Raw genomic sequence first — 13,954 nt, forward strand, 5'->3', positions numbered from 1 at the left:
GATGGATTCAAAGATCCAGACTGACACAACCTCCCCAGATGAAGCCTCCTCCATCTTTAAAAAATTAATACAACCAGTCACATTGAAGGTATGTATTATCAAAATTAATATCACGTCACTCACTCACTAGAAGCCTTTGATCTTATTCTGTTATTCTTCACTGTATGATTGATTGAATCAAAACAATCCCGTACCCAGTTTCAGGACGTGGTTTACAAGACCAATCCAAAGACTGGGAATAGGAGGAATATTATGGCCGCAGAGGAGCAAGGAGACTGAGAGTTATATTGAAGGGGTGTGACAGGAATGGTAGAACCGGGTGAAATTCTAGCCATGTTAGGTCCATCCGGAAGTGGCAAAACGACCCTCCTAACCGCCCTAGGAGGCCGTCTCGGCGGCCAACTCACCGGAAGCATAACCTACAACGGCAAACGCATCTCCAACGCAATGAAAAGAAACACCAGATTCGTTTCCCAATCCGATTTTCTCTATCCCCATCTAACCGTTACCGAAACCCTAGTGTTCACCCCTTCTCCGGTTGCCAAACACTCTAACCAAGGAAGAGAAGGCATCCCAAGCTGAATCGGTTATCGAACAACTCGGGTTGGTGCAGTGCCGAAACAGCATTATAGGTCATGAGTTCATGAGGGGTGTCTCAGGAGGCGAGCGGAGAAGAGTGAGCATAGGGCAAGAGCTGGTTGTAAACCCTAGCTTGCTCTTATTGGATGAACCCACCTCCGGCCTTGATTCCACCACATCTCAATGCATCGTCTCCGCATTGTCCGAGTTAGTCAGTGGTGGAAGAACAATAGTGATGACAATACACCAGCCTTCGAGTAGGCTGTTTTACATGTTTCACAAGCTGTTGTTGTTATCTGACGGAAACCCTTTGTATTTTGGCAAAGTCTCTGCCGTCATGGATTACTTATCGGACATAGGGTTTTTCCCATCTGGACCTTGCTAATGGTATGTGTTCACATGTTTATGATTAGGTTTATAGTACAAGTTTGCTCAAGAATTCACGCATAGTTGGTTAATTAGTTTCATCGAATTTTGATGTATATGTCCTGTACATAATGATTATTGGTTTCAAGTTTCACGTACAAACTGAATGCTATGTTATGGTAGGGTTGACAAGTGATGGGGAGGACGCAATTGAGACCATAGATGAACGCATGCAAAGCATTGTTCAGGCCTATAAGGAGAGGCTTTCGGAGAAACTGAAGGCGGAACTTGCAGACAAACGATTCAATGAAGCTAAACTATCAGATTGTGCAGGAGATACGAGTAAGCCGGAGTTTGGGAGGTGGCTGACAACATGGTGGCAGCAATTCAGTGTCTTGTTGAGGAGAGGATTGAGGGAGCGGAAGCACGAGTCCTTTTCCCCTTTCTGAGGTGCTTGCCGTCTCTCTTTTTACTGCTCTACTCTGGTGGAAATCGCCTATTTCCCACTTACAGGATCAGGTAACCATCAATTTCTTTTCAGCTATATCTGAACTGAGAATAGAAATGAAATGAATCGCAAATACTAATTTACAAACATTACTGTTGCTGCTTCTTGGCATGAATGACTTGGAGAATAGAAATGAAATGATGAATCTGCCTATCATTGAGCTACCTCCCCTTATGGGGATGCAATTCAGTGTCATTGAATTTGAAATTTATTGAACCTGGTCTCCATAACCTGCAAATTGTTCATTCTTTACTTTCATATGCAAGACTCACTGATATCACACTTATGCATGCCAACAAAATTTATACGTTCATAGCGCGCCATTTATGAATGCATTACTGTCATCTCATAGTTGCTATTGTACGTATCGTTCATATGATGTGCATTTTTATTTGTTTGCAAGTTCAATATAACTGCCAAAATAAGATGGTGAGGAAGAAGTTCAAATTTGAGGGACTTAGAGCGGACATATATATGTAACTATATAAAATTTCACATATATATGAACTAGCTAATAGCCACAATGGCTTAATTTTTATGCAGAAAGCGTTACTGAGAATCTAATATTTGGTACCTAATTTGCATGTTTACAGATTGGGATTTCTTCTTTATGTGCGGGTTCTGGGGCTTATTTCCTCTCTTAGATGCAATCGCTACATTTCCCCTAGAGCACAAGATACTTAAAAAGGAGCGGTCTTCTGGCACCTACAGACTTTCATCCTATTTCATGTCAAGAATTGTCTCTGAACTACCCATGGATCTGGTTCCTCCTACCCTTTTTCTCACAATAACATACTGGTCTGCAGGTCTAAAACCCACCATCGGACACTTCCTGCATGCCTTGTTGGTTCTCTTACTCGGAGTTTCAGTTTCTCAAGGCCTAGGGCTTGCCCTTGGTGCTTTGGTGATGGACCATGAGTTGGCCATGACTCTTGGAACAGTCTTCATGTTGTCATTCCAACTTGCTGGTGGCTACTTTGTTCAACGAGTGCCGAGATTTATCGCTTGGATCAAAGTACCTTTCCTTCGTTCACTACTCATACAAACTCTTCCTGGGGTCTCAATACAAGGCAGACCGCAGATGAAACATATCCATGTGAAAATGCTGGAGTTTGCTTGATATCAGATTAACCAACTATAAAAATGGTGGGGCTTGATGGACAATTGACCTCTGTGATTGCTTTGGTTCTCATGCTTGTAGGTTACAGGCTAATAGATTATGTCGCCCTCATGACGATTGGAGTTGTAAGATAATAATGTAGGGAGCGTAGAGAAATCCTGGTGGGTGGCCTAGATTACAAGATTAAAAAATTCATCAATTTATGCATTTCTCAAATTGACGCTGACTGTAAATTTATTTGTTTACAAAGCATTTTGTTCTAAATATTGAACATTCTAGAAAATAAACTTCAATGGAAAAAAGCTTATGGGAAATAACACATGAACATTTCACTTGTGCCCGAGACTTGGAAACTTAATCAGCCTCTCAATAAACCATTTAGTCACCAGAAGGTTTCCCTAATACGGTTTCTATGCCCAAGCCAAGCTCTCGTGCATATGAGATGTCTAACTGTGCATTATAGCACAGTGCCTACTTCCAAATGAGACTGCAGAAACTGGACAACTAATTCGCCAAAAAACAGAAGAAACTGGACAACCAAGGGATTGAATATCAAACGGCTTGAATTATCCAAGTACTCACACGGCCATAATTAGAAGTCTAGAACTCAATCTTCATTAACTATCAGTTTTGTGGCATTTTTTATATATAAAAAATAGGGACGACAATGTTAGCCTTGCTTAGAATATCAGAATCAGCGAGAACAAGAGTAGCGGCCGACCAAACACTCACCTTCGATGAAAGCATAATAATTTGTCTATCTATCCAAACCCTTAACCCAAAAGGAGAACATTGAACGCAGCTTCTGGTTTTTAAGATGTTTAATGGGTGTAAAACATTCCACTCTAGATAACTGTTAGGTTACGAAGATGGTAGCTATTGGAACACATTCGAATTATTGGTGGACATAGATGCAGATGGCTAATGCATAAAAAAGCGCAAATATCTCAGTTTATATGGTTGGCCCCAATCAAACTTGTTCATACATTTTTCTGACGCAGTGTCTCAACCAAGTTATAACCCATCAACTTAGGTATTCTAGAATTGTACATGATCAATACTCAGGCTAATTAGTTTCTCAGCATCAAAAATGATTACATGAAAAACAGTTTCTTGCAAAGAATCATGGCAATTATACATCTAGACTACAGATTTCGTGTTTGTGTATACATTTTATTGCTGCACAATGGAGAAGGGAAGCAACAACCAGGAGTTGAAATCTAGTCAGATTTACATGATCACTCAGACTTGGTGGAGACGTTGTGAAAATGCAAAGGCTTCTTATAAGACTGCAACAAGAGAGAAGAACATACCACACTTACAGATGAAGCAGCCATACAGGCACCTGCAAGCCAGGGTGGTAATCGGATCCCCGTGAAAGGGAACAAGATTCCGGCAGCAACTGGCATGCCAAGGATGTTGTATCCCAAGGCCCAGACATAATTCAACCAAATTCGAGACATAGTCTTTCTGGAGAGATCTATGGCTGTAACTACATCTTCCAAATTGCTCTTCATCAAAACTATATCAGCAGCTTCTATGGCTACATCAGTGCCAGCCCCAATTGCCATGCCAACATCTGCTGCAGCCAAAGCTGGCGAGTCATTTATTCCATCTCCCACCATAGCCACAGTCAATCCTTTCATCTGTTGCAATTTCAGTATAACAGTCAATGCTTGCTCAGATGACCATTATAACTGGTAGTGGAACAAATTAGTATAGAACAGCAAATTCAGACATTCTTAAAAACTAGATCTATAATAGATGCCGAATTCCTTATGATTGATTTCAAAATCACATATTTTCCCTCATTTATTTTAATTTACAGGTTGTCTTGAAAGATAAACATTGCAGTTTTCAGCTGGCCACGCCCTCAAGATAAAAAACGAAAAGCAAATGCTACATCAGGGAAGAAAAAACCCAAAAGAAGCACTGAGTAATAATGTAGCAAGCTGCCTCCAAGTTAGGGAATGAAATCATATGGACCAGGCTTCATTCAACGACACATATAGAGCAAGAAATCGTATAGAAACATAATACCATACCACACCTACCTTTTTTTGAAGCCTAGAAAAGCCTAGTACTCTACTATTCACTGGTAAGAGTAAATTTTGAATTACTTTTTTAAATTAATAAGCAGTGCCTTAGTCAACTCTCAGAAGCTTACCTGTAACTCTTTGATTCTATCAGCTTTACCCATTGGATCGGTCTCAGCAAACACCTTATCGATGCCAACCTCTCTGGAAATCGCTGCTGCTGTTGCCCAATTATCACCAGTAACCATGATGCTTGAAATTCCCATTGAGTGGAGGTAAGAGATTACAGATGCTGCCTCTGGCTTCACTGGATCAGTTACAGCAAATGATCCAGCAACTTTTCCATCAATGGAAACTAACACACATGTTCGAGCCAGTTTCTCATTTTCTGAAACAAATTGCACAACCTCAGGACCGACCTGGACATGATATTTCTGCATGAGCCTCTTGTTCCCAACCAAAACCATTTTGTCACCAACTTTTCCACTAACGCCAGCTCCAGTGTGCACCTCAAAGTCTTTAGCCTCCACCACATGTTCAGTTGACCCAAACTTGTTAAGAAACCTCTTTGCATGCTCCACTATAGACTTTGCTATTGGATGTTCACTATTTGCCTGCATAATATTTCAAAGAGGACAATTAACTTGATTGTTGAGATTTAAGGTACCAGAATAAAAAAGTATTTCGTCATTCATAAAGTACATCAAATGAAACTGAAATCTACAGACATGTGCGCACCAAGCACACACAGCCATGGCTCTTAGACAAACCAACGTTTAACTTTTAAAGTACTGAAAAGTTTTGAAATTCAATTTCCATGTAAGAGTGTTTGAAATATAAACACAAACCTCTGCAGCAGTAGCCAAAGCACAGAATTCCTCCATTGAGTAATTGGAAAATAGCACAGCACTTACTACTGTCGGTTTTCCAACTGTCAGTGTCCCAGTCTTATCAAAAACAACTGTTTTCACCTGCAATATAAATCACAAAAGCATATTAGGGCAAGCACACACACAAACACACAAACGAAATGGATGAATCTGCAACGGTTATAGTTCATATAAAGGACGAAAAAACAGAAATTAAAAACCAGAAATAAAGTAAAAATAGTAACATTTATACTATATATGATCCCTTTCTGTCCATCAAATTAAGAGTCCCCACCGTGCTAATATGAGTAGCCTGCAGACTTAATATGATGTCTCTATGGATCTAATATAAACACTCAAATTTGTTGATACCAGAAATAACTATTTTTAAGCAAAAAACAATTTTACATAAAAGTATACATTAGCCATTTTGGATTCTTGCTTTATGTAGATACATAGAAAAGTGAACACAAGCAAAATGAATGTACATATGAAACCGAGGCCCCAGAAAAAAAAACAGTTGATTGTTGTCTCAGAGACAAGGTGGCCTTACCTTATGAGCCTTTTCAAGTGCATTTCCACCCTTGATAAGAACCCCTTGCGTAGCACCCTTCCCTGTTGCAACCATGACTGCTGTAGGTGTTGCTAATCCCAATGCACAAGGGCATGCGACCACAAGTACTGAGATGCCGAATTGCAGTGCCAGCTCAAATCTATCCATGCCTTCTGGTATCCATGATATGGGATAAAGACCAAATTCTCCCAGGACAAACCAACCCAGCCATGTCAGAAATGCTACAATCACAACCTATTATGGGGGAAGAGGATCAAAAGATTTGATTATTTTTTCCACAACTGTCATGATACACGGAGTTCACATCAAACGTGGCACTCAACCATAAATAAGCATATTATGAACAAAAGAGAAACTTGAATCCTACTAGACCAAAGCAACCAAAAACAACTGCCAAAAAAAGAAACTAAAATCTGCAAGCAAATAAGTCATGTATCATTGTAACAACCTTAACATAATCAATAAGAACGAGTTTGTATCTGCTGACAATCTTTAAACCAAGAATGAGTCTGTACTCCAGATGGAAGTACCATCTGCAGATATGTGCTTCCAAGATTTTTTTTTTTTTTTTTTACAACTAATTTGCAGCCTTGTTTTGCATCCAGTAGCCACAGCTTGGTTAGAAAAGAAATATCCTCTTTGGAAGGTCAAGACTGAGTATACTAGTAATCAAAGAATCTAACTAGTAAACTTAGAATAATAATAAAAAAATCGTCTAAAGAAGTTAAGTTTAGTTTCATTAGACTTTTATTTGTGTCTAGTGTTATTTAATATTCCATTTGAATCTTAAGGTATGTACCGTGTTTTAAGTACTCCTGGAATCTATTGCTTATTCTTTCATGAGAGTTTATTGGGTCTTTTGGTATTATACGAGATGATTTTATCTAAAGCGTATACAACAAACCTCCACCCTACATCAGTTTTACTTAGACAATATTATAATGAGACTAAATGCACAAAAAGTTCATACATTAGCTGTGTGCGTGCGTATTGAAAAGAAGGTTAATATACTCAGTAATATTACTTGGCAAATTAAAGTAGAAATGAATGAACTCACTGTTGGAACAAAAAACTTTGAGATCTTGTCAGCTATCTTCTGTACAGGTGCTCTGGCGAGCTGTGCAGCTTCAACGAGTTGCACTATCTGGGATAGTGCAGTCTCTGAACCAACATGGGTTGCCTTGACCTGTAAGCATCCATTCTCATTCATGGTGCCACCAATTACCTATTAAGTAAAAAAGGAAAGTGTTAACTTTTAGCATTTTCGTTCAGTGCTGCAGATAGAAACAAAGATATACTACCTTGTCACCTAATCTTTTGGATATTGGCCTTGCCTCTCCTGTGATCATACTCTCATTCACATGGCTTTGACCACTAACTACTATCCCATCAACAGGTACTTTTGCCCCAGGAACAATCTTAAGAATATCATTTCTTTGAATAAGTTGAGTGCTAATCTCTGTCTCCAAGATAGCATTGCCATCAGCATCTAATGTAATCAGATAAGCCGTTTCAGGAGCCAGGTCTGTCAGCTTCGCCAAAGCATCAGATGTCCTTCCTCTAGCTAGAACTTCTAAGTACTTTCCTAAGAGTATAAAGGATATCAACATGGAACTAGTTTCAAAGAAATCTTCCCCTTCAAAATTATCCAAAGCCAATGCTTTGATTGCTATATAAACAGAGTAGAAATAAGCAACATTGGTGCCTAGTGCAACAAGAACATCCATATTGGCTGATCTACGTCTTAAAGCATGATATGATCCCACATAGAACCTGCCAATGACACACAAATTGCAAAAGCAAAGCTTATCAGGTCAAAACAGAAACTAAGCATATTCATATTCAGTCCTGCAAACATTTCTATATAACTCATAAATAGAAAGTAATTAATACTAGTGGAGTACCTCCTGCCAATAATGAATTGCACAGGTGTGCACAGTATCCATCTTAAAAGCATTCCTACAGTGAGCATGTTGTGGATCTTGTACATTAACCAGTCCCCATAGGGAGAGACCATTGGAAGCACCATTGAGCATAAAAACACAGGAACTGAAAATACACAGCTCATCAAAAACTGGTTCCTGTACATCCGATTCTCAAGCTGCTGCTCAGCTTCTCTTCGTCTTGGAGGAACATACAAGCATGCTTGGTATGATTTGGGTTTACTTCCAGCTTGCTCAATACAATGTATAAGAGATCTTGGACCAGTGAGGTCTGCGTCGTAGGTAATACTGACCTTTTTTCCTAACACGTCCACTTCAATGTTATTGACACCCTCAACTGATTCAAGGGAGGATTGGATGATGGTCATGTCTTCAGGAGAATTAACTCCTTCAAGTTTTAGATGCACTTTGTTTACATCATTCCCAGAACTAATGAGCTCAGATCCAAAGCCAGCATCATCTATTGCTTCAATGATCAAACTGGTGTTAGTTATGTTTGGATCAAAGTGAACCTTTGCTTCTTCAAGGGCTAGACCAACAACTGCATTTTTCACTCCAGGAACCATACGAAGCGCAGACTCAATGGACTCGGAGCAACTGGTGCACATCATTCCTTTTATCCTGAGCCTGCATACCGCTATGTCTTGTTCCGGAAATTCATCAACTGGGAAACCTGCATCTTCTATGGCTTCCTTGATTTTGCTTCCCTGATACAAGGTACATAATAATGTATTAATTTTCTCATATAAGTGCATTTAAATACACAATAAAACAGAGTTTCAATACTAAATTAGCAAACGGAACAAAGTAAATGAGTAAAAGAGAAGATAAATTCACAAAGAGAGATAAACAGATAGCATCTTTGAGAAACTCTTTAAACTCAACTCACATTAATGAGCTCTGGAATATAATCAACAGCAGCTTGACCTTGAATGGGCGACACCATAACACTCCTGACCCCATGAAGCTTTCCCACCACAGATTCAATAGTAGTCGAACAAGAAGTACAGTGAATTTCCCCAATTTTAAACTTCAGTGTTCTAATCCTCTTATCTTCTGCACTAACATCCGACGGCTCCAGAAGTGGCCGGCGCGCATCATCTATCCCGTTAGTGCCCACTCCACCATTCAAATTATTCGAGTCCATCAAAACTAATTCAGAAAACTGCAACACAAAATCAAAAGCTGGACCTAAACACTCCATTTCCATCATATCCTTTTCAATTCTTAAAATTCCTAAAATCAGCCAAAAAAAATCTATAACTTCAAACACTAGTCTAATCCATATGTATACAAATACGCATGAGATATGAGCAGAATTAAATTTAAAAAAAAAACTACAGGTAAAGTTCAAACACAAGAGAAACGAAGAGAGCGAAGAACAAAAGCATCTGTATGATTCTTGCCTAGTATAATCCACCGCATCAAAATCAGGAAATAGATTCAGAATCTAAAGTAATCGAAGCATAAAATTTGACCTAAAAATCCATCAGCAAAATCCGCAGGCTTATCCAAAGTACCTTTACCCGCTGATGAGGACTACGGCCAGCGAGCGGAGGAAGACGAAGCGGAGAAAAGGCTGAAAGCGCCGCGGCGGAGAGGGTTAGGGCTTTGGAGGGGAGCGAGGGATTTGTGAAGGTCCGCCAAAAAGCAAAGTCTTGTTTTTGGAGCAGTGGGTGGCGTGGGACTTGTCGTTCGTGTTTATGTATTCTTATTTTTTTAAATTTTTGAAAATGCAATGCTTCCCACCACGCCGCAACCCCCCTTTTGTTTTTTTGGTGATTAATCGAATGCATTTGCTTTGGTTTCAACGGCGTTTAGCTTGTTGAGTGCGGCTCATAATTATCATGAGTTTAGCTCATTCTTCTTTGAAAATGTCCTTTGTAACAAGTCGTCTTAGCTCCATACCACAAATTAATCTGTGCTGCCCCAAAAGAATGTATTGTAAAAGAAGCTAAGGACCTTACTCTCTATTTTGTCTATTTTTAGTTAAGAAGACGCTTGGTTCTTACGAATCTTTGGAATCTTTCGTAACATTCCACACTACAACCCTAGTATAAGCCACAAACGTAGTTTGGGTCTACGTGGATTGTGCGTTAGGCTTGGGCTTGAGTTGGCTTGATATTGGGTTTCGCATGACTTTATAACCGTTGACCTGAGTTTTTTGCATGTTGGGCCTTGACTTTGGGTTTGTGGAAAAAGAGGTATCAACACAATGTAATTACTCTAATTTGAATTTTGATATTAATATGGTACCTAAAGGTTTTGCGATAGTTACTTAGGTTAATTAATTTAACGAATATTCTAAATGCATGAAAGATGTCATTAGTTGCCATATTTTCTTTCAACATTTGTTTTATATATATATATGACCAACATAATTCGTTGTAAACTTTGAAATTAAGTATTAGTAAACTAATATATAATTCGTCAAAATATTACTTAAGCAATTTGGATAACATAGTTATTAATTTGTCTCCAAAATTGGATATTTTGCCAGTTTATTAGACTATTAAATAGTATATTGTGTTGTATGTTTACTCAAAAGACTTGTCTCCCACTTGTGACCTCACCTCCCACTTACATGGTCAGCCCGAGCTATGCACCCATATTGGCCCCCGGCTCCAATGACAATGGCGGCTCCAAAATTCTCAATGTTGAGGTGCCTGAGAGGATCTCAAATGTACCAAACTGGACGGCAATGCTAATCACTGTTGTGGTTATATAGTACATGTGCATATAGGTAGGAAAACACGTGAATAGGTATGACGATTACCTCCTGCATAAGTTCAAGAACTGGGTCTATTTGGGGCCTCCTGCAGAAGTTCACATGGAGGTGATGGTGGCAGGGCTTGATTGAGAGGAGATGCCGAGATGGTTTAGAATACTATCTTAATTTTTGTGGTTGAATTATGGATTTTATGGCATTTGATGTAGAACATATGGCACGAAGAATTGAAGAACAAATGGACCAACGCAAGAAAGGGAAGCCCGGTACTGTTCATGTTTGGGCTATGAGCTCAGAATAAGGCGAATGATACCTATTCAGAAAGAGAACGGTGCCAGAAACCAATCTTGTCGCTTTGCCACGACGTTAGTGTTTTTTTTTTGGGCTTCCGACGTCGTTTAGGCTCTAAGAAACAACTTTTAGTGTATTCTGAATTTATTTTGAAATTTTTTTTATTTCAACCCATGTGCTTGATTAGGCTTTTGTTAGCACCCTAGGGTTTTGTTTTAATATTTAAGCCACCTCTTGTGGCCGTATGAGACATCTTTCATATTATAAAACTTTTTAGTTCTGTCAAATTTCCTAGTGGATTTCAGAACTTCTCTTGGATTTGAGAAACCCTAGTCTTGTGGATTCAATACTGTCGTTAGTGGATTCTAACGGATTAGTTCCGCTGCATTAGTTGGTACCCCAGCAGGTTATTTTCCTGGTGGTTTTCAATTCGTATTCAATGGCTAATAAACCTGTTACAAATGCTGAGTTCAATGCTCAGATAACTAAGTTGCAAAATTAGATTGGTCAGATTTTGGTATTGCTAGGCCAAAACAACAACAACAATAATCTGAAACGTGAAGAGAATGATGGTAGTGATAATCCAATTGATTATACGATGAAGGCTGAAATTCCAACTTTCTTAGGGATCTGAAAATTGAGGATTTCCTTGATTGGCTGGTGGAAGTTGATATATTCTTTGATATGATGGAGGTGCAAGAAACGAATAGAGTAAAGATGGTGGCCTTTAGATTGAAAAGTAGTGTTGCAATGTGATGGGATACGTTACAGCAACACCGTCGGAGGCAAGGAAAGAAACAAGTTCAAACATGGCGAAGAATGAAGCAACTCTTAAGAGATTAGTTTCTCCCTATAGATTATGAACAAATACTCTATCGCATGTACATAGACTATGTGTAAGGCAATAGAACAGTAGATGAATATACTGATGAGTTTTTTAGGCTAGCAGAATGTAATGAATTGAGGGAGTCAGAGGCTCAACAGGTGGCGAGGTATTTGAGTGGATTAAAACCTTCCATTTAGGAGAGAATCAGAATTCATACTGTGTTAACTATAGCTGCAACTCAAAATTTAGCATTAAAGACGGAGATGATGGAGAAGGCGAAGAAACCTTTCTACTCATTTGAACGAGGAAGGTAAAATCCTACATCTGAGAGGACTGTCATTCCTGTCAAGACAGGAGAAAGTAGCAAGGTTGCTGAAAAGACTGGGAAATTCTAATCAGACCGGGAACCCTAATCAGGACCAGAAGCCGAAACCTTATGCTAAGCCTTTTGGAGATATTTGTTAACATTGCAATAAACATGGTCATCATTCTAATATTTGGAGAAAGAATGTGAATTTAGTAGAGAATAAAAGAGAGAACGATGAAGAGGAAGATGATAAAGAAGATGATGATTACTGTGGGGCTGAGTTTGCTATCAAAGAAAGGCTGGAGAGAGTTACTTTGGTGTTACATAGAAGCATGCTAGTGCCAAGGGAGGAAAGCCAACGACACATCATATTTCGTTCTGCCTACTCAGTGAATAACAAGGTATGTAAGATAATTGTAGACAATGGAAGTTGTGAGAATTTTGTGTCGCACAAACTGGTGGATGTTATGAAATTTCCTACACAACTACACCCTAGTGTCACGTCCCTATTTTGGGAGTGTCGATCGTGGGCTACTGGTTGAAAGAACTTCAAGGATATATGGGATTTGCTCCAAGATTCAATGTGTGGGAGATATATGGCTACTCCTTCCTAGGGGTTCAGGCATGCCGACCCGGTTAAATTCGGAGAGCTTGTCGCTAGTCGAGGACTTAACGTCAAAGAGGCGAGTTGGCCGCCCTACACACAGGTAGGGGTCTGGAGCCGATCCACTGATGAGCCCAAGGCAGGGCGAAACTAGTGTATTGCCCCGTTGGATAAGGCTGGCTCCATGGGAATTGAGCGCCGCATGGACTAAGTGTGGCAGCCGAATGGCTAGGTCCATGACAAGTGGTATCATAGCCACCTCAACATCGCTGTTGTTGTGTTCGCCAAGCGCTCACACGTGTCGCCGTGTCCCCAAGATACGGGGGGCTCCACGGAGGAGTCGAGTAGGCAGGGTCGCCTCCAGGGGGAGGACCGGACGAGAAGATCCGTGGCAAGGGCCAGGACAAGAGAGATTCGGCGCGAAGTCATTGTTGTGTGGAAGATCTTTGGGAACTCCTTTTCGTTGCTCTAGGCATCGTGGGCGCACAGGGGATGCGCGGGCCGCAAGTGAGGATGCTGTGTACGAGGACGTACACCAAGTTTGGTGGGGGAGGATGTCACGTCCCTATTTTGGGAGTGTCGATCGTGGGCTGCTGGTTGAAAGAACTTCAAGGATATATGGGATTTGCTCCAAGATTCAATGTGTGGGAGATATATGGCTGCTCCTTCCTATGGGTTCAGGCATGCCGACCCGGTTAAATTCGGAGAGCTTGTCGCTAATCGAGGACTTAACGTCAAAGAGGTGAGTTGGCCGCCCTACACACATGTAGGGGTCTGGAGCCGATCCCCTGATGAGCCCAAGGCAGGGCGAAACCAGTGTATTACTCCGTTGGATAAGGCTGGTTCCATGGGGATGGAGCGCCGCATGGACCAAGTGTGGTAGCCGAATGGCTAGGTCCGTGACACTAGGCCTTACAAACTAGGTTGGGTAAAGAAAGGTCCTCAAGCCGAAGTCACAATGTCATGTAGAGTTCCTATTTCAATTGGGAAGCACTATCGTGATGAGGTTATGTGTGATGTGATTGATATGGATACTTTTCATATACTGTTAGGGAGACCTTGACATATTATGATATGGATGTTACTCACAAGGGCAGTGATAATGTAATGTTGTTTACCTGGAATCAGCACAAGATTGCAATGGCTCCCACAAATACTTCTACCAGTTTCAAAAAGGAGACTTTGAGTTACTAGAGATTGTTG

At 40.2% G+C, this 13,954-nt stretch overlaps 1 protein-coding gene and 1 pseudogene across 1 annotated transcript; one reads left to right on the forward strand and one right to left on the reverse strand.

Moving 5' to 3' along the window:
- The first annotated feature begins 1 nt into the window (after position 1).
- On the forward strand, positions 2–2,707 carry LOC126787276 (ABC transporter G family member 9-like; annotated as a pseudogene).
- Positions 2,708–3,511: 804 nt separating this feature from the next.
- Positions 3,512–9,650, reverse strand: LOC126787848 (copper-transporting ATPase HMA4-like). Its single transcript, XM_050513759.1, has 9 exons — positions 9,516–9,650; positions 8,885–9,160; positions 7,957–8,702; positions 7,354–7,825; positions 7,110–7,277; positions 6,032–6,286; positions 5,458–5,580; positions 4,741–5,223; positions 3,512–4,219 (listed from the first exon to the last, which is right to left on the reverse strand). Exons 2-9 carry the CDS (start codon positions 9,140–9,142, stop codon positions 3,812–3,814), a joined length of 2,913 nt encoding a protein of 970 aa, XP_050369716.1. The 5' UTR covers positions 9,143–9,160; positions 9,516–9,650; the 3' UTR covers positions 3,512–3,811.
- Between the last annotated feature and the right edge of the window lie 4,304 nt (positions 9,651–13,954).

This window comes from Argentina anserina, chromosome 3 (assembly GCF_933775445.1).
Source record: "Argentina anserina chromosome 3, drPotAnse1.1, whole genome shotgun sequence".
NCBI classification, from domain to species: domain Eukaryota; kingdom Viridiplantae; phylum Streptophyta; class Magnoliopsida; order Rosales; family Rosaceae; genus Argentina; species Argentina anserina.